At 34.5% G+C, this 26890-nt stretch overlaps 2 protein-coding genes across 2 annotated transcripts; one reads left to right on the forward strand and one right to left on the reverse strand.

Annotated features, from left to right (window-relative positions):
• Positions 1–218: 218 nt before the first annotated feature.
• LOC110460644 (baculoviral IAP repeat-containing protein 3-like) lies at positions 219–18746 on the reverse strand. The gene is made up of 7 exons (XM_021513675.1): positions 18619–18746; positions 15253–15827; positions 12957–13111; positions 12615–12732; positions 12049–12231; positions 8776–8982; positions 219–3915 (listed from the first exon to the last, which is right to left on the reverse strand). Exons 2-6 carry the CDS (start codon positions 15638–15640, stop codon positions 8789–8791), a joined length of 1038 nt encoding a protein of 345 aa, XP_021369350.1. The 5' UTR covers positions 15641–15827; positions 18619–18746; the 3' UTR covers positions 219–3915; positions 8776–8788.
• A 232-nt stretch (positions 18747–18978) lies between these two features.
• On the forward strand, positions 18979–26582 carry LOC110460634 (protein DGCR6-like). Its single transcript, XM_021513658.1, has 4 exons — positions 18979–19246; positions 22363–22523; positions 23779–23885; positions 24702–26582. Exons 1-4 carry the CDS (start codon positions 19113–19115, stop codon positions 24909–24911), a joined length of 612 nt encoding a protein of 203 aa, XP_021369333.1. The 5' UTR covers positions 18979–19112; the 3' UTR covers positions 24912–26582.
• Positions 26583–26890: the final 308 nt, after the last annotated feature.

Raw genomic sequence — 26890 nt, forward strand, 5'->3', positions numbered from 1 at the left:
GAAGTTTCCCTGGTACTGTTCATTGTCAATTAAGAACATGTTTACTTCTAGATTATTACAGTTTGATACCAAACTGTATTTTATTACTAATCGATCATTTTTACCTTTCTTGTTATCATATTGAAAAGGAGTCATTCACATATTGTTTTCTGTTGTATTAAATGTTGGTATAGCAAGCACATATTTGGTACATATAACTCAATAATAAGCAAAATTGATATGAAAAGCTTTTATTTTTCAATTGCAGGATCGTACGTGTTGCAGTGTAAGGTGGACATCCAAATATCAGACTAGCAAGAAAACCACACCTTGGGTTAAAAATTAGATGACATAGATTGTGAGGATAAATGTCACTCATTAACGAAATATTTGTCACATATCTACATTTAAACTCACTACTGTCCATTGATAAATTGTAGCAGTTCTGGTCACAAGCCTAATTTTGATTGCCTTATTTTCTAACGTTTCATACTGTCTTTACATTTCTATTATACATAATACGACATTTCCTTGAGCTACTGCATTTGATGTACTTAAATACAAACTAATGACTGTTTTCAAATGTCTGTCTGGTGGGATCACTATTGCATGATCACCAAAACTATAAAAATACACGTGCAATTTGAGATGAATCAATTTTGAAAAAGAAGCAAGATTTGTTTTCTTCAGAATAATAATGATAACGTTGGTAGACCTTATTCACATCATATCGTAATACATAAATTTTAAAACTTATAATAGAAATACTAAGAACACAATATGAGATTTTAATAAATATTTATTACTTACATAGTGTTTATATATAATTCAAACACTTACTGTTAAATTAGTGCAAATAAAACACAAACAAGAGCTTGCGGCTAAAACCTTAGCTAAAAAAACGTATATAGCATCTCTAGTTCATTCTCGTGAAGTAAAGAAACAGAGATTTGTTCCCTTACTAACAGAGTGATACATACTTCTGTATACCGAAATAGAAGAGGACAACAGTTAGTAATGTCTGTTTCAGTTACTCAGATCTCAGGGGTGATATCTTTTATCCGTTTATCTTGTGAAGTCAAAAATGTTGGAAGCATGGCTAGGGAACTCCAGGTCGAGAAAGAAACACGCTGATTAATTTCAACTTCGTGTGGTGAACTCAATCTAATAAAATATGCTGTTATAAAGGTGTGTTATCATAAAATGTGTTATATTCATATAAACCTGTTGTGCAGTACTAGTATTACAATCTAAACAAAATATTTTAGATAACAGTTCCCCTATATTTCGAATCTATCGTCTCAAATGTGTGTTTTTTTGTTGAGTTTGAAATAAAAACTTTTAAATTAATATTAGATACCATGTATAATTTTTTATACACATACATTACAATAAACAACTTGATGAATGTCTGGATGAATTATATATCTGATTCCGTTAAACATATCACCATTTAGATACTGAAATCACCTAGTGTGGATTCATTTAACTGTTCAAACGAGCGCTTTATATGCTTTGTACACCACTGTGTGACACTTAAATCAAAAAGATATCAACCTGAACATTATATGTATATATAGCATTTAAGTGACCGACATCACAACAGAAATGTTGAAATGCAAGGAGAGAGAACACATACATAAACATATCAAAGATAATAGCATACTTCTATATTTTGAGTCCCTTCAAGTAAACTTTATTCTAAGATGAAAATACTTAGTACAGCAAAAACACCATAAATCCCTTTCAATAAACGTATATATCTAGGATAAAAACATTTTATAAAACTATAGTCCTTTCAAAAAAAAACATATCTCAAAGATAAAAAAAAGTAGTTCATTAATCACATCCAAAAGGAAAAAAGTCATATAATTATAATATCAAATATAGTTGCTTATAAAATAGCTATTGTTTTTCACTCTTCATTTGGTTTGTGTGGCGTTTGTATTTAAACAGAAATAACCAACTGATTCTTATAATTCTTTACTCTAATCTCCCGGTGATGTGATGTTGCGATGGAGCTTCTATAGATCTATTGTAACTTAAGGTCAGGAGCATCCTTGGGAAAAGTTTTATTTATTTTCGAATCCTGGTGGTGACGCCCGGGATTCTGTGGGGCGGGTTCTGAGGGGCATGTCCAAAATTTTCATGTCTAGTACTTCTGGAAATAGCTTGAATTACATGCATGTGGTGTGGGCTATATGTCCTATATTTTCCAGTTATCGACATTTACTAACAAATATCTGTGAGAAAAAGCATATACAAATGTAGAACTACTACATAAATGCTGCACATCTTTTAACTAATTTTGCATAGATCATATCTGTTGTATTACATGTAGATAAGTTAAGGGGTAATAAATTACAGCTTTTCATGTTTGGTCCCTTGGGTTATAGCCAAATAAAGTAGTTATTGTGTAGGTACATGTATACGGTTATTATTTCAGTTAACAAAAATAAAATGCACCATGTTCGTGCATCAGTGGTTAAAGACTTGTTCTGTTCACAATCCAGACTCCTACAATATAGTTATATATAAGTTGTTACTTGACCGAAAGGTAAGTGGTCTACTGCTAAAGCCAATTGTTTTATTGATCGGATATCAAACCAGGTTGAAGCTTTGTTTTCAGATCACAAGCCACTTGTTTGATTTATTTGTGTATTTGAATTTCACAGACGACTGGGCGAATGAATTTTCCTCTAAGATTTGTAAAAATCAGTTTATTTCTATCACAATCTTGAACTTATGTGACAAAAATGAGAAACCAAAATACGAGGAATGAACCTTAGATATTTAATCCTAATGTGGACTTTTTAACAGCTTCATCAGAGAAGAAAAAACATGTACATGGCCCTACACAGATTTCTAAGGTAAAAAAATTATACAATATACAATGTACCAGAATATAAATTCAACTGAATACTCAAAAAGATGGTCCCCATTCCCAAACTGGTGAAAAATGTTAAAATATAACATCAATGATTCTGCATTCGTATCCACTAAGATGTAAGTATCAAATAACATAACGGTTAAATACCTCTTAAGTTTCAACTGAACAACCCTAAAAACCGAAACATTAATACTACGACTAAAACCCTAACACAACTGTATATTTTATCACAGTATGGCACATCATGGTTTGATCATGTTGGACAGAATACATTGGTGTTGCATCAAGTTAACAAAATACAATATAGCGAATATGGTGTAAACTTCGGAGGCAATTATATTGCAATTAAATGCTTTATTTGCTGCATTACAGTTGAAACCCAGCAGATAGTTCAGATGCTTTCATGATGTAGTAGAATAATCCAGTCATTTGTGTTCAAAGGCAGGTTAATGGGACGATATGTCCCTAATACCCTGACTAATGAACTAATTGAATTAATGGTGGCTGGATTTATGAGTCTGAATAGAAGGACAACCATATTTTTGGTCGCTGGATTAACGAAGCTAGAAAGAAGGAAAACCAGGTTAGTGGTGGCGGGATGATACTCCAAATGTACACTTGTCAAATGTTCTAAGTACACACTTACATGTTAATTTCAAATGGGAACTTTAACATGTCTTGTCAATTATTCATTTATCACCATGTAAGGATCTTCAAGTAGTGAAATGGCAGCAAAATAATATCAGACACGTGTTTTACGATACTTAAGGATCCCCATTAACTACTACCAAAAATTGTAATTGCATGAATATAGCTTTTATAAATCATTTTTGAAAGGAAAAATATACCTTGTGGTACTTTTATGAAAAAATCATACAGATGAAATAAACAAAATATAATCAACAACAGTACTGGTGTAAAACACCAGCGGGTGTAGATCGGGATTGGAATTCTGGACCTAATATTGTATACTACTGCTCTAACCAACTGGTCATAGGCTGCCTAGCCAATGGAAGTACCTCTCCCCGATTGTGGTACAGTTGTATCTAAAACGAATCGAAGGGGTCGTTACTCACTGTATATACGAAATACCACAGTGGAATCCTCTAATGTTTCGCTGGCCGTGGGATAGGGATCATTAAAGCTAACAATAGAAACATAGTTTTGTTTCTCAAATTCATCACAAATCAGATTTTTAACAATTTCTTGAAATGATTTGTAACCAATACTGTAGCTGTCAAACTAACCAATGAAGTCATACATGTTGGTTTGGGGCATTTTCTTAATACTTTTGTCTTTTATTCATAACATCTTTCTCAATCGTTCAGAATCAAATTAACATATTTTTCACACCTAAAATTAGTGCAGGAGGCATTAGGATTATTACACCTTTTCATTTCACATCAGTTATTTTGACGCAATATCAAACTTGTTTTCTTCAGTAGTGTAGTTATAAGCTTGAGAATGGTTTAATCAAGATAGGTCTGAATTATTCAAGGTCTTAAAGTGTGTAATCAAAAATTCTACATATCTTTATTATAATTATATAAATTATGTCATATAATGTGTATTTCACATTTGCTTTGAAGAAAAACAAGAGGCCCATGGGCCTAAACGGTCACCTGAGTCTATAGTATTATTTTTTTTGTTGAAATATGTACCAATTTGAGTAAAAAATAGTATAATGTTAACTTAACTTTGTCGGGACCATGAGCTGATCATTCCTAGACCAATTTTAAGTGAGATCGGCCTATTAGAATTTAGTAGCAAAATAGCGGCCATGGCAGCCAAATTGTATTTCTGATTGACCCGAAAAATAACAACACTTTGTCAGGACCATGAGCTGATCATTCCTACAAAGTTTCAGTTCAATCGGCCTAGCAGAACTTGACTTTAAGTTTGAAATAGTTTTTCAAAATGGCGGCCGTGGCGGCCATATTGGATTTCTGAACGACCCGAAAAATAACAACACTTTGTCAGGACCATGAGTCTATCATTCCTACAAACTTTAAGTTCAATCGGTCCAGCAGAACTTGACTTTAAGTTTGAAATAGGTTTTCAAAATGGCGGCCGTGGCGGCCATATTGGATTTCTGATCGACCCGAAAAATAACAACACTTTGTCAGGACCATGAGGCGATCATTCCTACCAACTTTCAGTTCAATCGGCCCAGCAGAACTTGACTTTAAGTTTGAAATGTAAAATGTTAACGGACGATGGACGACGGACGACGGACGACGACGGACGAAAACAGATAGCAATAGGTCACTTGAGCTAAAGCTCAGGTGACCTAAAAAGGCAATGATTTAATTTACGCTTCTAAGTGTTATTACAAATTCATAATATCCATATAAACTTGTAATGTCTTTATGCACAATGATTTTCAGAACTACAGCTTGTCAATTGTTACATATAAAAGGCAATTGTTATGAAGTTAAACATAATATTTTCATTGTAACTGGATTTTAAGATTTCTTATAATTAATTATATTTTAATGGAATAAATCATAAATGTAATGAAAAGGCAATGGTATCACATGCATACTTTCAAAGTTATCATTACATGTATAATTATTTGTGATGGAAAAGTTGTCTTTTGCACAATAAATGCCAATATATATATATGTATCATGTTCCGTTTACAAATATGTTATATTTGTAATAGCAACAGAAATATTTTAATTTGTTATAAGATGACTGACAGAAACATAATGCTGAATATTTTATCAAGCTGAAATTAATATTTAGATATTTCAGAGGATACTTCTGTTGTACAAACTTGATACAGTAAACTCGGAAGTTGTACAGGCTAGCGTTAACTTGATACAGTAAACTCGGAAGTTGTACAGGCTAGCTATAACTTGATACAGTAAACTCAGAAGTTGTACAGGCTAGCGTTAACTTGATACAGTAAACTCGGAAGTTGTACAGGCTAGCATTAACTTGATACAGTAAACTCAGAAGTTATGCAGGCTAGCGTTAACTTGAGTTAACTTGATACAGTAAACTCGGAAGTTGTATAGGCTAGCGTTAACTTGATACAGTAAACTCGGAAGTTGTACAGGCTAGTGTAACTTGATTCAGTAAACTCGGAAGTTATACAGGCTAGAATTTATTTGATACAGTAAACTCATAAAAATTGCTCTCATAATGAAGATATACATGAAATATGTATCAATCACTTCAGGGTTGACTAGCTACAAACAATAAATGCACCTTATTATGGCTAAGTAACACGTCATTAAATATTGCACAACTACATCGTGATCATGTTCTATGGAAGCTTTTTATCAATAGTTCTCATGGAATGTGGAAATTCTACATCCTAGAGTAGGACTTCCGTATTCCCCATATCTATATACCAACGGTCTCTTTTTCTCCCACTTCCTATCTAACATTTAATATAGATTCACACTTACAACAGAAATGTAACAATAAATATAGCAGATTTTCAAGATAACATGGGACAGAGTTATCTCACACAGGTGTCTCACTTGTAACTCTTCCATACATGGATGTGGGAGGAAAATGGTTCCATTTATGTACAACACACAAACACTAGTGGAATAATTAACATAATATCTTTTTGTATAATATCAATACACAGACAAACAAATACATTACATACATACATCCATAATACAGTACAAAACAAATGTGAGCTATCACATTTTCTTCGTAGTTTCTACAACAAATAGATGCTTAAAATTGTATTACTGATTTAAAATGAGTAAAGCTGATAAATTCCTTATAAGATTTAAAATTTTACATTCACTGGTAAACTATGATTTAATTTTAAATCATTCTCAAAAAATACTTCAATCACAATATAGTAAGGGCTATGAGTCACTGCCACTCATCATCAGCATATGAAAATTTAGTACATAATTCAATCAATTAACAATGTGATCAATAAATGACAAACAACAGCCAGAATACAATTACTTGTGACATTTTACAGCCATTTTACAGTCAAATCACACATGTTATTGTTAAACAGTCCTATGAGATAATTTAAAGCTATATAAAAATTCCTCACAAAGATTTCCATACTACAATTCTTTGTGATTTCTGATCTTTCAAATTTATTGACATTGGCCATTGTATATTATTACTCTGCTATGTTATTACTCTATGTGGCGCTTTAAGTATAACTCTGTTAAAAGTTCTTTTATGAAGAAGCCCACATGTTCGGGCGAAACCGGTAGACATACAATAAAGAAACCAACCTATCCTGAGCTTGTTGCGATTGAATATTGCCTTTAATTAAGTTCTTTTATGATATTCGATCGCTCACGTCGATCGAAATCAGAGCAACGGAGTAAAATATCTTGTTCTCTTGGAGAAGTGGCTATTCCTCGTACTACACAGAAAACTTATGCTGGGATATTCTTTACATGTCACCTAAAATCAGACAGTGGTATTACCGAGTCCTGTGTGAAAGGAAGGAAAAGATTAAACTCTCTTATTGGTATAGGCATTCACGCTAAATCTGTTGTTTATCCATGTATGCTATATGTCATCAACTGTTGTAACTTCACAAGGTTTAGGAGTTTTTAACATCTGGAGTGAGGTAGAAATTAAAAAACTGCTATTTTCGAACAAGTTGTTTTTAGGAAATGTAAAGTTTGTATGGAAGTCCTTGTTTATTATTAGATTATGTCAGTTCATGTTTGGCGAACTGTCCGCTGTACAAATAGGATTTATTCCAGATGTGTTCAGCATCATGAAAAAGTTTAATATATAGAATCATTTTTAATTGACTTTTTAACCAACATATTTGTACTTCCAATGTTATGCTGGAAACCTGTTATTAAAAGATTTATTACAGATTTCTAACATATACAGTGGAGAGATGCACTATATATATCTACAAAAGCGGAATAGCTTCGTTATTCTGCCATACACAGTTATCAGGGAATCAACCCCATATTAGAACTGAGTACCAAGCAAAAATCGCATAAATGCATGTGACAGTTAATAAAGCTAATGAAATATTCATTTATATTTGAACGCGATATTGTATTATGTAAACTTTGTGGTAAATCTACTGCTGATATTGTTTTTCATTTTCTGCTTGAGTGTCCAAAATTGTTTGAAACGCGTGACTTAATGATGGATGGTGGTGAATGCTTTAGAAGTTCCCTCCTATATATTTTATTTACAAATATAGAGGATGAAAACCAATGCAGTTTAAATTTCTTATTAGGAGATCGTACTACTAGAAGACTATGAGTGGGAAAATATGATGATCAATATGTCAATTAAGCTAGAAAGAATGGTGAGTGAGATTGACACATTATTGTTACTCTCTTCCTTTTTCTATTGATTAACGCTATCTTTATGTAATTTGAAATGTAAACATATATGTATGTATTGATTGACTTAAATCTCTTGTAAAAGAGGAAATAAAGAATGTCTGTCTGTCTGTAACAATTCTTTATTACATTTTTTCTGGTCATAATTCATTTTTTATTGACAATTTATTACTCTATTAGAGTTCTTTTTGATATCTTGTACAGAAAAGTGAATTATTTTCATTAGTTTTCTTCAGTCAAAAAATATCTAAAACAATTATTCACCATAATTCAGTCCGTTATAGTCATTATAACATTTCGACATGTAATGTTACAATGAACCTAACATTTGATTAGTATGATACTGTCAAGCCTGCATATATCAACCATCCAATAAAGCAAATGAAAAATGCATCCTCTGAAGACTGTCATTTCTTATGCATGAATATAATGAACCATGAACAAATCTGATATCGTTTTTCTACAGAGGTGGACTTTGTAGTAAGAATAGCTCTTCAGAGCTAATGTTTCACGTTACACATATACACGACAAAAAATGAAGTTTCTTGTATCCTGTATCTTGAGTAAAGCAGATTCAACCGTACTTGCCTTGAATTGGTATCTACCAAAATATGCGTACTTTGTCTTCAATTCGACCCCGACAGATTGGGCATTCCTGCAGGAGGGATGCACATGAGAAGCAACAGACCAAATGGCCACAGGGCAGGAACACGACACACACATCTTCCTCCATACAAATCTTACACTGGGTACGCAGCTTGAGAGAAAAGTTCTCCCTTGTCAAGGAATGAAGCTCTGGAATATAAAGAAACACTTCACATTAAAAAAACATTGGTAATGGTCCAGGGTATCACATGATATACTATACTAGTTTGGTACACTTATTTCAGTTTTTTGTACTGCAATTAGAAAACACTGCTAAGATAGTATAAAGTAAAACTTTGATACTTTGCTCCTCTAAATTTTATACCCTCTAAACTGAGCATTTTAAAAGCCAATTTGACCACTGCTGATTTCACTCTCTGGTTGTTTTAATGTGTACCCGGAACGAAAAACGAAATGAATTTACTATTATTCTATATGATCCAAAAACAAAATTGTCGAAAACCGCATAAAAATCGGTGATCCCAATACCGAGATATTGACGTGTACAGTGTACGATTTTCACCTGTTCTTCTACTAATTAGCATAATCGTTACTCGCGGTGAATGGGACCCTATCGGCTGTGCATCACAAGTTCAACGCCTGTAGCAGTCACCATGGAAGGAAAAGGCGAAATCAAGAACATGCAGCCAATGGCCATACAGCGTCAGATTGTGAATAAATATTTTTTAAGTTTTGAAGAATCAGATTATGCCGACGTATATAAGTGGCTTAATTTATATGTCTCTGGCTGACGAATATACTTTATATTATCTGCTCTACAGCGAGAACTTATTCTATCATGTCGTTGTTGAACAGCACTATTCCGTGACCAGTTTCTGTGCTGGATTATATATATCACAAAGTTATATACATTGTACATGATATACTGTGGTACCGCTACGGTCCAAAAAGGCGGAAATGTATCAGTGAAAAATGTTAACAAAATAACTTCAACGTTGGTGTCTGGTCTGCTGTTTTTTGAATGTCAATAAATTAAAATGTATGGCATATTTTTGGTATTACCGTTTAATGACAAATTGACGATGTCGTGTCGTCCTTATATTAGGTCAATAATTTGAATTAAACAACAAAATACCGACAGTTACACAAATAATTTTATACAATATAGTACTTATGTTTGCGATACTAAATTATACCACAGATTTAGATAATCTAACTCTGTGATTATATTCATCTCCAAAATAAGATTAAATTATGAGATTCAAGCTTCTTTTTTTTTCTCCAAATACAAGTTATAATTTAACATCTTGGTTCAATAATGAAAATCATCTCCTTCACTCCCTTGTATATATATACCCTACTTAGGTGTGAAATTTGTGTACAGGTAAATAACACTTAACATACAAATTGTACCTGTGTCCACTGCTAACAGCAGGACACCTGTGTACCTGTGTCCAGGAATGACATTAAAGGGATGTCAGCAGGTGGGCGAGGGAATACCTCAAGTTAATATACATGTAGATTGGTGTAGATTATATGAATATGTCTCTTCCAATTTTCTATTTAACAACAATGTCCTCAGGCTAGATAACAGGGAAACGTATAAGCAGAGACGTATATATTATATATATTACGTTTCTGCAGGTATTTTAGGATCAATTTCAAGAAAGATATAAATAAATAAAATACCTAAGTACATACTGTCAAAGAGTCACATTATATGCAAACCACAATCAATACAACGGAATCACGTACCTGACAGATGAAAGTCAGGAACAAGGCAAATAATGCTTGACCATGTTATGCACATTAACTATGTGATATGATCAGGTGTTTCATTGATAAATACTAATCTTTGCGAGACTTGAACGGACCATCTGCAAGATTCTTAAAATTGGTGTGTATATTTTAATATTATGTGCTAAATTCCTTGTAAGTTTTTTATGACTAGGGGTAAAAATACACGGGTTGCTGCTCATTTCGTTCGAGTATACATTATAGTACCGGTGCATTTTTTTGTCAATTTCAATCGTATAACTTGCATATTCCGTCTTTGCGTATTGCAGAGTTATCTTGTGAGCAGGTATTGATTGTTACGTCATTGGTTTGTGCGAAAAAATTTCACAAAAATTGATGACGTTACTCTCACAAACAAATGACGTACCAATCAATACCTGCTCACAAGAGAAGATAACTCTGCCATACGCAAAGACGTAATGGTAAAGAAAGGGGTGGGGTGCACTAGCATAATTTGACTTAATCTTAAATAAATTGCATTGTGTTGTATGCAGTGTTCATCAATTTTTTTAGAGATCAATTTAACAACAAAAAGTATGATATTTACAACCACTAGATTAATGAATTATGTAAAAACACAAGATTCATTTAGATAGCATCTGCATGTGTGTTCGGACACTCGAATAGAGCGCATCGTTTGCCTCTTCAGTAGGAAATAAAATCATTCATATGTATGTAGTACATGTACTTTAAACATTACCTACAAGTAAGTGACGACAGAATATATCATATAAGTAGCTTAAAAGCTCACATATCGAACGAACAATCAAAGCTTCCGGGTATATTCCTATTGAGCTGTTGTGACAGCGTTGAACAGATGTGGGCTACCAATATCGAAGTGATCGCCGCTGAGCCAAAGGTGTGTTTTTAAGATAAATTACAATATCTCGGAAACGGAGTCAACTACGACGTTCACACTTTCTTAGCCTTTTATTATATCACATGAAGTATTTTCATAGCTTAATTGATACAACCAAACGTTCAGAGTATACTTTAAAGCAACAGTTATCATATCTTTTCCTACTATGAAAAATATATTTATCATATACCCCCACAGACTAAGTAAGCTTCTGTACTTGTGATGACACCTGTAATTTTGTGTGATAATGTAAATGTAGGAAATGGTCTGCAGGGATTATATTACAAACTGTTTATTTCCAGAATAGTTTTCCTTGAAGATATTTCAGTACTTCCAATTTGCCTGATGTCTCATATATCAAATATAAATAAACGAAAGAAAAAAGTGTTTTGACTGAAACCTCGAAATAAACACCCAGAAAAATAACTTTGTTTACACTATTGGTGCTTCAATATATATATATATCCATCTCAGACAAACACACAAGTTTAAAGGATTAGATTTACCAAGTAGTGAAATTAAATTCAACCCAATTAAAATCTTAATGCTTTTGATATGAGATCAGAAAATAAAAGATGAGATTATATGAAATATATTACGTAATTCATCCATTGAAGGGTGATTGGGGATGACAGCCTGAGCACCGGATATCGAAGGGGGAGATATTTCCACACGTTCCGGTGGACTTAAGTCTGGTCCAGATGGTTCTTGTGGAATAATGACTGGAACACTCTCAAGGTCCATTATTGTTTCCAACAATGACTGCAGGTCAAAGCCAGATCCTGAAATACCACATTTAATTCAAAGCGGGCAAAGTCATTTGGTTAAACAATATGCCTTGGAATTAGTCTAATAATTCAAATGATACAAGAGCACAGAAATACCAGTACGTACTGGCACCAACTATGGCCTTTAATTTGAAACATCATTATTTTCTTGAGTTAATGCTAAATAAACTTAAATTCTGGTCATATATTAAAATTAAAGACCAATAAGAGAAATGTTCAATATCTTAATATGTTGTGAAAATAAAGTTTGTGAAAGGAACGAGACAATTTTCTGTAACGATACTAGGCTACTTAATACATTTGTATATATATATACACATCAATTCATAGCATTAGATGTTTAGAAGCAGTGCTGCATGGCTAAAAATGGAACAAACCTAATCTTTCAACAGCCTTCTGTATCTTTTCTGGTGAATATCCCATCTGTTGAGCACGCTCCAGCGGGTCATCCTCTTCTGGTTGTCGGATGACTGTCTGTGTTTCTGCTGACTGGGACTGTAATTACATCAAGGTTTATATCAATACAAAAAAAAAAAATAGGTACATATGAACTGGTGGGCACTCTTTGATAGTAAGTAGAATTTTTACTGAAAGTTCAAATGTACGTACTGCAACTGGGATCACTCTATACCGTGTTATTGAATTAAAAAGCAAGGCAATTAATTCAAATGAATTAAGGTTTGTCACTAATTAGACTTGAAAGAATATAGATAATTTACCGTAAGGACTCCTTGTATGAAATTTTCTCCCTTGATGATGAGCATCCAGCTACAGCTGGAGGACCAGCGAACATGCTCCAATACAGGGTCATCACTGGGCTCCCAGTCCTTCAGTACTGTCCCACACCAAAAGCATTGCACCTTGTCTCCTACACCTAGAGATGATCCATACAATATAAAATTAGAAACAGTTTAACATCATCATACTCTCACAATTTATTCAGAGAAATATTGGCATTATAAAGGAGTTTGGTGAGCATGATGTATCTATATATAAAGAAATGAAAAAGGGGTACATGTACCTTAAATTATGTTCATTGGTAATGCGGTAATTAAGCATCAGAAAGGTGCATGTACATGAAGCATATGAAATGAGTGATATTTTATCAAGGTTTAATTGTATTTGTGGGAGCAGCCATACAAATATAAGAACAGAAGTATAGTATGTACCTCGTTTTATTTTTTACAATGTTCAGTGACCATGCCCTATATATATATATAGTGTCAATCATGCAGGCTATTCACCAAATACAATTTTATCATTTACTACCAAAATTAACACTAGCTGTTGTGTCAGAATTGGACAATATATATATATACTAGCGGAAAAAGAAATGGTGCATGAGGAGAATTGTTATATATGAAAATTCACACACATGACCGAGTATGACACATACACACTATCCGTGTGTCATTGACAGTTTTTCCCGTGCAGTTTGCTCTCTATAGGCGTTGACCAGTTTGCACGTTTTTCTCGTCCAGCCATCCAATTCGACAATGAAAGTTTATTTTTCAACTGTTGGGTCACTCTGTTGAGACCAATGAACAGTAAAAACAGCATTATAACGTTTTAATTTGTGATTAATGCTAGGTTGAGGCTCAATGAAAATGACCGCCTCCGGATTATTGGTATGCTTCAAGCTGGTATGTGCCAAGCTGTTGTCTCTACACGTTTTCATGTCCATCAAAACACAATCCGGGATTTGTGGAGACAACATCAACAGTTTGGCCACGTCGGCGATCGACCTCGTGCGGGATGTCCACGTGTGACGTCACGTCAACATGCAGGACAACCATATTCAGCTTGTCCATTTGAGAAATCGCTTCCAAACGGCAGGTTTGACTGCACAGACATTCCCTGGGTTGCTACCAATAAGCCCGAGAACTGTACGGAACCGATTGCGTGAACAAGCTATCCGTCCGCGACGTCCTGCAAACCGCCCAATTCTTCTGCTACGTCATCGTGTAGCACGTCTGGACTGGTGCAGAAGGCATCTGCAATTTACTCGATGGGATTGGGCAGGCATTTTGTTAACAGACGAGTCGCGAGTCCACCTGGATAGTAGTGACGGCCGTTCCAGAGTGTATCGTCACGTTGGAGAACGTTTCCGTGACACGTGTGTGGTACAATGACGTTCTTTCGGCGGAGGCACGTCGTTCCATTCGTGCTAGGGCAGCAACGTCCCATTACGCTACAGCAGGACAACGCCAAGCCACACACAGCTCATGTCGCTATGGACTTTCTGGTCCAGCAGAATGTTGACATGTTGCCCTGGCCTGCTGTATCCCCCGATCTGTCGCCCATTGAACACGTCTGGGATGAAATGAAGCGCAGATTACGGGCATTACCTAATCAACCGGTGACGTTGGTACAAATCTGGAATGCCATCCCACACGCATTCTTGCACACGACGCACATGCGTCGACGTTGCCAGGCTTGCATTCAGGCAAACGGTGGACATACGAGGTATATTAACTTTGTGAACTCAGTATTGACCCCTGCAGTGTTTACGTCACTCCTGAGCGGAACTTATTGATTACATAACGTGGAATATGGAATGCAACTGTTAATAAATAACAAATAAATTGTCCCTGAAAACCTTGTTGTTCTACGTCATACACATTTATTTTATAACACATTTTAGGCATGCACAGTTACTTTTTTCCGCTAGTATATATGTATAAAGTATTTTTGACATTATATCCCCTCTGTACGTTCTATTTATAGAACTGTTAACTTTCAACGTGTTGTTAGGAAATTGTAAAACCCCTATTGCAAGTAAACATATATAAGTACTACATAATGTGAAATTTCAGAAACAAAGTAGGTATACATACATATAGACTTCCGGATTTTGATATAATATAATCTCCTGAAAAAAAGCGTTGACAGAGGGGGGACAAAAAATGTGATTACAAGCCACCCACATCTATAATATTAATGTGGGGTCATAATAATCTAAATCGCCATTTTTTTCTCAACAATTTTTTCCTGATAACAACTTTTTTCACTTACCAATATAATAAAATCCGGCTTTTGACATCTGCCGAGGTTGTTGTTTCAGCTGAGAGGGCCAATCTTTAAATGATGCCAACCTAGCCTCAACATCACAATACTGGGGATATTTGAACACAGATTTCACAAATGGACAATGTGGAAACAGTCTACAATGCTCCAGATAGACATCATCTCCCTGTACCCAGTTCCTGATGATGCCCCTACAGTATGTACACTGGACACTATCGTCTCCCCTGCCCATGTAGTAGAACCCCTCCCGTATCAACTCCTCCACAGGGATGAAGGACTTGTCGGAAGGCCAGTTGTTCTCAAACGTTAATTGCCGCTGTTTAGAATCATCTCTTAACTGGGCAAGATGTATTCGGTCATCTTCTGGCTCCGCCATACTGGACTAGCATTTACTAACATCTCCAACTACACATACTTTGAGAGGTTAGGGAGTGATACGACTCCTATTCTTTCTATGATCATCACACTACAGCATTTCACAGGATATCGTTTCTGAAGTGAATCGTTTTGATCTGACATCCAGGTGTTTTAAACGCAGACAAGGATGATTGAGTTTATAAAGCCTGAAAAGAAAGAGAACAAAAAAATAAATAAGAAATCAACTGGCAGTTAAGTGTATCAAAAATATTAAACACAGGCATTTAACAATGGTTTTTGATGTACATGTATATAGGCCAGGGTGATATATGTACTTTTTAACTAACTTAATGTGTTGGTACTGTTACTGTTTTTCAGTAAATATATGACTATACATGTAGTCAGTTCTGTAATACATGTATGCGTATGAATCTTAACACTCAGAATCATTTGGCAAGTATTTTGAAGTTAACATATGTAAAAGACAAGGTTAGGATTAATGATAGGCTGATGAACCCCATAAAGTTAAAAAAAACAATCTTGGAGGATTAGTAATTAATTAGATCAAAACATATTTTAGGGTGTCCGATATTAAGCAACATGATTGGGCACATGTACAGTCCTAATTGGTAAAGTTTGAGAACCTTTAGAAAATCTTGGAAGTATATGCAGCATGAAATTTGTATGCCTAGAAAAATGAAAACAGTCAAAATATGTGTATAATTTACAACTCATAGACTTGATGGCCATTTAATGAGGATTTGTGTTTATGTTCAATGATTAAGTTCTAAATGAAATGCATATAATTATGATGACACTTGCAATTGAAAATGAAAATAAAATCTGAAAATATACCAAAGTCTGCCTTTAAAACCAAATGTAATACATGTACAATCGATCAACAACTTTGTACATGTACAACAGATATTTAATCCTGAAAAAGTTACAACTGATTCTCATAATTATAAATGCAACTTGATCATTTTTGTTGTATACATATACATGTATTGCATTGATTTTCATCATCAATTAACACCTTGATTACAACAATAGATATGCATGTTTCCATGCAAAATGTACAAAAAACAAATTGCACACATATACTGCCCTGTGAAATAATGATAAATGATTCATGATTATCTATTAACCATTAATTGTAAGTTTATGAATAAATTCATCATTCAAGAATATTCATGCATATTCTATCAATACAGTTCATGATTACTTAATTAATATTAAGAATCAAATATCTCCAGAATATTCATGAATTCTAAGCAAATTCTTAATTGAAGTCATGAAATCACCACTGTTCATTAGCATTCATTATCAGAATTGGAAAAAACATGAATTTTCGTGAATTATATATATATACATGTAGATCAATTCATGAACATTGATACTTTCATGGAAAAATCCTTTGTATTAAAGGAGTATGCAAATAACAGTGCAGTTTTATTCAAAACACTACTTTAATAAATTGGTATTTATTTAAAATTGTAACCTTTTATAAATAATATATATCTATATATATGCAAATTAAAAACTGTGTATATAAGAAAAATTAAGGAAAACTTCAAACGAGACTGCATTATAATTCTAAGCCTTGTATACACAACTGAACAGGCCTGGCCTATAAAGTTTTGTCATAAAAATATTTTTAGGGCAAAAAAAAAGTATATATTATGCAAATTAAAAATTCCCATGATTTGATATATTTGTAACATAAACCGAGTTAATTGAATTTGAAGCATTGATAATATATGGTCTGAATATACATTGAATAATTTTGTATTAATGATCTGTATATGTATATATATATATATATATGTTGGGGGCCTGATGTGAAAGACATGATGTAATTCAAACAAAGGAATTAACTGTCATTTAAAAAAGAATTATCATTATAGTGAAATGATCTGATCTGCAATGATCATGAGTTCACCTCTTTATGATAAGAATAATATATCATATCAAATATTGTACAGTTATAAAAGTGAACAGTAAGTGTTATCATTATTATACTCGCATTGTTGTCTGAGGGAAAGATCCACATTACATACTGACTGACACTCAAATTCCCATTCGCACTACCGTTTGTTTCGCCCTAAATCCAGTTCGCCCAAGGTTGTTTCACTCAAATTTATAATATATTTTTGAGTTATAAATATCATTTCAAATGTTTTTAAGGATTAAAAACCTTCTGTTTTCATATTTTAATAACATTTAATAGTATGTTGTCGGAATAATCTCAGGTGTATGTTTTGTAAAGATCAGGTCAACCTGATGATGTATGAATTCTGTGAACAGAAAAAAAAACTAAGAAAAATTGAGGAACTTCAAATGGCCTGGCCCAAAAAGTTTTGCCATAAAAATAGTTTTAGGGCAAAAAAAATAATAGTGTGAAACAACCTGGGACAACATAGGATTTGGGGTGAACAGGATTTAGAGTGGATCGAAACAATGTTAACCTTGCTGAGTACACTCTAGTTTACTGAACAGCTCTAGGACTTGGTGTAATGAAATTTAAGTCACAGCAGAATCATATTTATAGATCTAGATGTAAAACCAAGAACAAATTTTAAAATAACGCAATAAATAAATATGACTGTAGATGAAAGGGCACGCTACAAATGGCGGTGTACAGTTATAGACAAGCACCCTCTGTTACTGCATGTATTGATACCAAGCTGATTCTATAAAAAGCATAATGCACTAAAATAGTAGGGGCATGAGAATATATATATATATACCAAGGGACAGTCCATTATACGTCCCTGCATACAAGTTCTGGTGTGTAGGCAGTATTATCTGACATTTTAGGAGTTATATAAAAATTGTACACATTAATAAAGGTATGAACATTTACAAAACATGGTCTCATTATATATAATTACTGTTTAAATATATATAAACTGTAGTTATATATGTAGTTCTCAGGTACCTGACTCTGAGCCAGAAATTCAACAAGCATATTAGCAAATCTTCGAAAGTATTTACCATATATAGGCTAGCGTGACATTATTTGAATAATGGACAATTAACAAGTTCCCGGGCCGAATATGTACATGTATATCTTCTGTCTTCTGTCGATACAAATTGAATTGTTGGGGGACTTCAGGGTATTCCCCGCGTTGTGACGTCTAAAAATAAAACCAACAAACAATGAAATTCCGGATTTTATTAAGAAACCGGGAATATTAACTTTATCACTTGCAAAACTTAAGAGTTGAAGAACCATGTATTTACTTGCCATAAATACACAGATATATTGATTGAAGCGACTTTTATTATTCTTTTTTCCTCCTTTAACATTTTACCTGTTTGTTTTTATCCGGAAAATAATAGAATGCTAGTTATATTTCCGGGGATTCCCTCATCAAATGAATTTGTTTCTTTCTGATCGATCGGGCTAGGTATTAAGCATGATATGTTGGCTAAATGTTATTAGCTAATTATATAAATGGTGCTATCCCAAAGCTGGTAAAGAGAGAATGTCGGACACCAGTAACCTCGATCCTGCTGTTCTAAACTCGAGGAAGGATGAAATTGCTCGCAGGGAACTTCAACAGAGGAGGCATTACTTTTTACAGAAGGAACTCCAAAACATGGCAAGGGAGCTCCCTGGGTTCGTATACAAATGTAATACAGTTAAATGATTTTAGAAATATTTAGTCCTAGTCTCATTATCTTATTTTATTCTATGTCAATACGATATTTCCTTATATTTTAAATTTTAAATTGGGGGGGGGGGGGAGTCTTGGAGATAATTTAACTATATAATGTAACATTTCGCTTAGATGACATCGTCTCAAGCTAGCTAGTAGCTTGTGGTGATGTATAATGTTCTTTTCTTCTAATGTATGCTGTACACACGCATACTAATTTGACTTCTGGTTGCTAGCTACATGTATTTACAATTACAGGTTCATTTCTTTATCTGGTACTAGGGTTGGAGTATTCAGCTCCCTGTTGATTCCTCTCCTTTACAATTTGATGGTTAAAAACATGTGATTTTTAAAAGCATGGTCCGTGCCAAACAGTAAATTTGTTACATTGTTCACTTTTGACTGATTAGACTTGCATATATATATATATGTAACTAATAAAAAGATGGCTTGAATTTTGTCGGGTCACATGCTTCCAGTGGCTGTTGAGCCGTGACTTGAAGGTGTTGAACGTTGGAGAGATTACTACCACCTCTGTTGAAGAGTTCCACAGATTTATCACTCTGTTGCTGTAGAAGTTACCATATTTGTTTATAGTCTGCATGGTCGTTTGAATAGTTTCCTGGAATGTCCCTGGTTCCGTTGTCTTCAGCTTCATGGAATAATTTGCCCTTGTCAAGAATGTCCATGTTGTTTGATACTTTGTAGGTTTGAATTACGTCAGCACGATGTCTTCTATATTCGAGAGTTGGGAGTCTGAGTTGTCTGAGGCGGTCTTCGTATGGTACGTTTTTAAGAGTTGAAATCCTTTTGGTTGCTCTTCTTGGGATGTTCTCAATTTTGTTTACTGCCTGCAGGGTTTTCTTTTACCATAAAAAAGTATGCATGTGAGAGTGATTATGGTCATAAATTTATGAAAATATCAAAATCAAAATGTTGATTATTAATAGTTTTCACTCTTCAGACAGATTCCATCTCATCTCCAATGTGGCTACAACTACAAATGTTTTTTTCATAGGGAGTTAGCTAGAAGAGAGGAGGGAAAATGTAACCATGCAGGGACGCGCTAGCTAGAAGAGAGGAGGGAAAATGTAACCAGGGGCCAGACTGGCATTTGGACCTTGGGTCACTGAACTCTTAGCAGACAAATTCAACTTGAATTTTTATAATTGCATTAATTATAATAAGTAATATCAATTTATATTAAATCTCTAATGTTAGTCTGAGTGAATAAGACTGATGGTAGTGTGTAAGGGATCTTAATGTGTCTTAAAATTAGTGTACATAGAGAAACTTGTGTTATTCGACAGTTATAATTACGACTCCCATATATTTCCAGGTCCAATCGACAAATCAAATTGCAGCCATCTATGATCTTAATGAAAAGCAAGTGCAACTATCTACTGCTCTACGTATACCTGACTACCAAAACTCTAGCCAATTGAGGCTGAGCTGGTCACTGATAGTTGTCTGGTCAAACCCTCAAAAAAAACACATCTGTCTTTCTGCCTTTTTATAGATATAAGTGTATATATAAACACATCATTTAACATAATTATACAACCCATGTTTATATATATATATATAGTTACAGTTGTACACCCTTGCTACATGTAATTATAAGTGCTAAGGGTTTGTGACACTCACAGGCACCCTTGTAACAGGAAAGGAAAGCTGTAGTGGACATAAGGATTCAATCCTAGAAACTCCAAACTCTTAGAAAAATGCTCTAACCAATACTGATTGAACTGTCCGGTCACTGGTAGTTGCCCAGCCCTTTATAACAGAAAGCAAACTGAAACTCAATGTCATTGTGACCTCTATAAGATCAGTCAAGACCTGTGAACAAATCAACAGTTAAGTTCTGGTCCGTATACATCAAGATAAACAGGAGGCTTCTGAAGACCAGGAATGAACTTTTCATTACAGTGATATACCTATAGCTACCAAAGCAGCAATTGTGAAAAAACAGATCCAGTTGCATTTAATGTATATATATACCAGAGATAATCTTTGAGAAATCCCAAATATAGGTCTTAGTCCCGGACATTCAACCATGCCCAGAATCAGGGTACACATACTGGTATGCATCCATGGAGTAAGAATCTGCTGAAATATTCCTCCCCATTTAAGACCTCTGGTCCAGAGGGTATGCCTTCTTTCTGAAACCATCCTCTTATTATTGTACAATCAATGTATATATACATACCAGCTTACTAGAGAATTAACCCGAAGCACATCAATATATTCTCCCAATCAACAGAAAGGGTGAGAAATGTATCCCAAAACTTGTTCAGCAAATTATTTATAATTACAACACAGTCATGGACCAGTGGGCAAAAAGATCAAACAGGATCTTGTGCAATGAACAACATTAATTGTGAAGCTTTGGAAGTTATATATATATATATATAATTAGTTGCTCACAATGGTGGATGAGTTGACTAGGAACACGGATAAGGGACCGGATACCAAACTGACATAATTATGTTTGAATTTGTGCAGGCATTGCATTAATAATTCCATAAAGTGCTTAGATCTAGACTTAACTACATGTGTATATATAGATGCCACATCACTGGACTACTACAGGGTGAGGAACAACACCCTAAAGTGGATAGAGAAGTTTCTCTCGGTTGTACAACATGTACAGACACCAGTCGGAAGCAGTTCATGATAAGGACTAAGCTTAAGCTATACAGAATTGTCAGCTAGGTCCAAGCCCCAGCTGTCTGCCTGAACAATCAACATGTACAGCTAACATAGATTTAAATGATCAACCATTTGTATTAAACATGGGGAAGTTGTCAAGTACTATCAATGCAAGCTGCTCTAGGGTTTTGATATAGACTTTAACTCAAATGAAACTTTAAGGTTAATTGATTGATTTTTCAATCACTAGACATAAATAATATTTTGTCAGATATTGATGTACATGTATCAACTTTTCCCCACACCTTAGTAATTTCTGTTTATGATGATGGGAATTAAAACTGTACCTTTCTCAAAGGGTGATATTCTGCAATTGCTATGTAAAAAAACTACTACTTATAGTGCTTCCTTTTTTTGTATATAGAAAGTACCAGCAGCGGATGCCATACAACCTGTTGTCTGGTCTAGCCAATGTCCTTCTTGATGACACCATGTTTGAGATAGTCAGAAGCCTACAGGAGGTGCAGCAGCTGGAAGAGAGACACCTGTCCAGCCAGCGCATCAAACTCGTCAATGACCATAAAGGTGTGCAGCCATATTCATAGGCCGCATTACATATATACAACACTTCAGCTAAACAATATCCAGGTTGTTGCAGATACTGATTACTCTGAGAATTATTCCACTGGTTTCTGAACCTGATACATATATTTTGTATTTTGATAAAATTTCACAAGTAATTATACCTTGATCATTTTGCTACTTTCCTAAAGTATTGTTTCAAGAAAACTCCATGTACATCTAAATCTCATTTAAAAATATTGGAATAATTTCCTGCATTTACAAGTTCTAAAACATCTCATCCATATATACAGTCTTTTTTCATATGTAACATATATGTATAATATGTTTGTAGCAGTCTTCCCTTTACCATAGTAATATTATTTTAGATGTACTGGGATGACTTCACATGTGTAATATGAATTAAGATATGACTTAAATATCACACTGAGTGTTAAAAAAAGCCAAAAAGCAAGTTTATGAAACAACTTTGACTAGTGAAATAAACAGTATTTATGATTATGTACAGTATTTACCTCATATCTTTAAGCAATATTATACTTGTATTAATGATTAAAACCAAGTTGAAATACAAAAACAAGAAAACATACAAAATATCACATGCAAATTTTGATCAATTATAATTGTATGTGTATTAAAACCATGTTAGATTCTCAAAATTTGAAAATCCATATGACTGTCAGAAGGGGAGACAACTAAATGAGTTTACAAACTTGGATTCAAAGATATGAACTGGATATTAAACTTGACAAGTTAAGATATACAGTATTAAAAGTAGCCTTATTCCTACTCTTAGATACTGAAAGTAGGTCTAAAGACTCATTACACATAGTCTTACTTTTCTTACTTGTAGGAGTAAGTATTAAAAGCAGGTTTAACCCTTTCACTCCTATGTAACTTGAGTAGACTCTACCATGCATTGATCTGGATGAGTCCATTATGGTCTACAGTGGTGAAAGGGTTAAAAACAATATTGTGCTTGTATTCAGAAAGCAGGTCTAAACGTTTTTACATTTTCTTCCTTGTAACTACTGAAACTTACTTCAATTTGTGTAGATCAGGGGCCATGTCTTCCACTTAGTCATCTTTACTATAATAACATGACATCACTAGAAATGTGTTTAATCAAGTCTTGAATGATGTTGTATATCCTATCATGAAAGTCTCACTTAGTATACAGATAAAATAGCACAACCAACTTAAAATAAATCATGTCATGTATTCTTCTTATTTAACTTGTAGTTAATTTCCATTATAGCTCAGCGACATGATCTTCAGAAGAAGCACAAGGAGATGCTGCAGTCATGTCAGACTAAACCACACAACCTCCCTATAGTGGAGACTACCATTGAACGGGAGAAAATTGTGAGTTTACACATGCATGTTACTGAAGCTTAGGCATGCCTCTCGTTTTTTGAAGTATGTTTTACTCTGTAGAGCACATACATTTTATATACAGAACGTTTAGTCAAAGTGTGGTTGTGGTTTGACCATTTTACTATCCTAGTACTAACCTGTAACAAGGGGAACCCACATTTAAAATTTGAGAAAGACCTGTCAAGTGCCTCTTCTGAACTTATAAGTGATAACAATCTGGAACTGTTTAAATCCAAGATGACTGCCTGGCATCCATCTTGTTGTTCTGATAAGTCTCAAAATGAAAGATGCACAACTTGAGACCAAAGAAAATCAATCTGTGAAATGTGTGAACGATCTGTTGAATACTTCTTGAGAAATAGTGATGGGAATCAGGGAACTGTTAAAATTTAAGATGGCTGCCAGCTGGTGGCCGCCTTGTTTTTGCAATCAGTTTCAAAATGAAACCTGCACAACTACAGGCTATTAAAAATTTGAGAAACATTTGTCAGGTACTTCTTAAATTTTATCTTTCTGAATTTTAAGATGGTTGCCTGTCGACCATCTTGGCATTCTAATCAGTCCTAAGATTCAATATGCCCAAGCAGGGACCCTGGGGAACATACAAGTGAAGTGATGTAAAAAAGAAAGCATAGTTATACCAGTATTACCTTCAGTAATATGTTTCTCTGAGTCTCCGTCCAGTCTGATATTAACATGTCTACACCTATATAGGTTAGGTACATAATTGTATATATGATTAATTCACATTGTCGTACTCCAAAAATAAGCTTATGAATTTGCCCCGTTTGGCATATCTTACAGACACTAGAGCGGCGCTGTGAAGAAGAGGTGAAAAAGCGGGATATGAAGATTATCCTGGATCTGGACCAGAAGGTGATGGATCAGCAAGTGATGCTGGAGCGTGCTGGAGTTCCTGGATTCTTCGTCACCAATAAAAGACAAGACATTCAGCTACAGATGTATCTTCTGGAGTTTATACAGAGACTCAGTCATATGGATATTCCCTCCTGACCTTTGTTATAGAGACCAGTCACAAAGAGCTCACCTTAAACTTGATGATACAGAGACTCAGCCACAGAGATCACACTGGCCCCTGTTATAGATACGTGGGTCATATAGAGGTGATTCTTGCCTCTGCTTTTAGAGACCAGTCACAAAGGGATAACCTTGAACTTTATTCCACTCAGTTTCAGCGAGATCACCATGAAGATCATCATGAAGACTCAGTCACATAGACAATACTCTGACAAGTGTTATAGAGACTCAGTCATGTAGACATTACTCTGACATGTGTTATAGAGACTCAGTCACGTAGACATTACTCTGACATGTGTTATAGAGACTCAGTCACGTAGACATTACTGATATGTGTTATAGAGACTCAGTCATGTAGACATTACTCTGATATGTGTTATAGAGACTCAGTCACATAGACATTACTCTGACATGTATTATAGACACTCAGTCATGTAGACATTACTCTGACATGTATTATAGAGACTCAGTCACGTAGACATTACTCTGATATGTGTTTAAGAGACTTGGTCATGTAGACATTACTCTGATATGTGTTATAGAGACTCAGTCACGTAGACATTACTCTGACATGTATTATAGAGTCTCAGTCACGAAGACATTACTCTGACATGTGTTATAGAGACTCAGTCACGTAGACATTACTCTGATATGTGTTTAAGAGACTCAGTCACGTAGATATTACTCTGACATGTGTTATAGAGACTCAGTCACGTAGACATTACTCTGATATGTGTTTAAGAGACTCAGTCATATAGACATTACTCTGACATGTGTTATAGAGACTCAGTCACGTAGACATTACTGATATGTGTTATAGAGACTCAGTCATGTAGACATTACTCTGACATGTGTTATAGAGACTCGGTCATGCAGACATTACTCTGATATGTGTTTAAGAGACTTGGTCATGTAGACATTACTCTGATATGTGTTATAGAGACTCAGTCATGCAGACATTACTCTGATATGTGTTAGAGAGACTCAGCCACGTAGATATTACTCTGACATGTGTTATAGAGACTCGGTCACGTAGACATTACTCTGATATGTGTTATAGAGACTCAGTCATGTAGACATTACTCTGACATGTGTTATAGAGACTCAATCATGTAGACATTACTCTGACATGTGTTATAGAGACTCGGTCACGTAGACATTACTCTGATATGTGTTATAGAGACTCAGTCATGCAGACATTACTCTGATATGTGTTAGACAGACTCAGCCACGTAGATATTACTCTGACATGTGTTATAGAGACTCGGTCATGCAGACATTACTCTGATATGTGTTTAAGAGACTTGGTCATGTAGACATTACTCTGATATGTACAATAGAGACTCAGTCACGTAGACATTACTCTGATATGTGTTATTGAGACTCAGTCAGCAGATTCAGACTCAGTCAGCAGATATTACTCTGATATGTGTTATAGAGACTCAGTCACGTAGACATTACTCTGACATGTGTTATAGAGACTCGGTCACGTAGACATTACTCTGATATGTGTTTAGGAGACTTGGTCATGTAGACATCACTCTGATATGTGTTTAAGAGACTTGGTCATGTAGACATCACTCTGATATGTGTTTAAGAGACGTGGTCATGTAGACATTACTCTGATATGTATAATAGAGACTCAGTTATATAAACATTACTCTGACATGTGTTATAGAGACTTAGTCACGTAGACATTACTCTGATATGTGTTTAGGAGACTTGGTCATGTAGACATCACTCTGATATGTGTTTAAGAGACTTGGTCGTGTAGACATTACTCTGATATGTATAATAGAGACTCAGTTATATAGACATTACTCTGACATGTGTTATAGAGACTCAGTCACGTTTGTTTATTAATATCTGTTCCATTCAGATATTTTTTTTCTATTTGTTGTCTCTCACAAGCTTTCCTAGTCAACCATTGGCCTGACATAATATACCCTTTACCT

Source organism: Mizuhopecten yessoensis, unplaced genomic scaffold (genome assembly GCF_002113885.1).
Source record: "Mizuhopecten yessoensis strain PY_sf001 unplaced genomic scaffold, ASM211388v2 scaffold10447, whole genome shotgun sequence".
Classification (NCBI taxonomy): domain Eukaryota; kingdom Metazoa; phylum Mollusca; class Bivalvia; order Pectinida; family Pectinidae; genus Mizuhopecten; species Mizuhopecten yessoensis.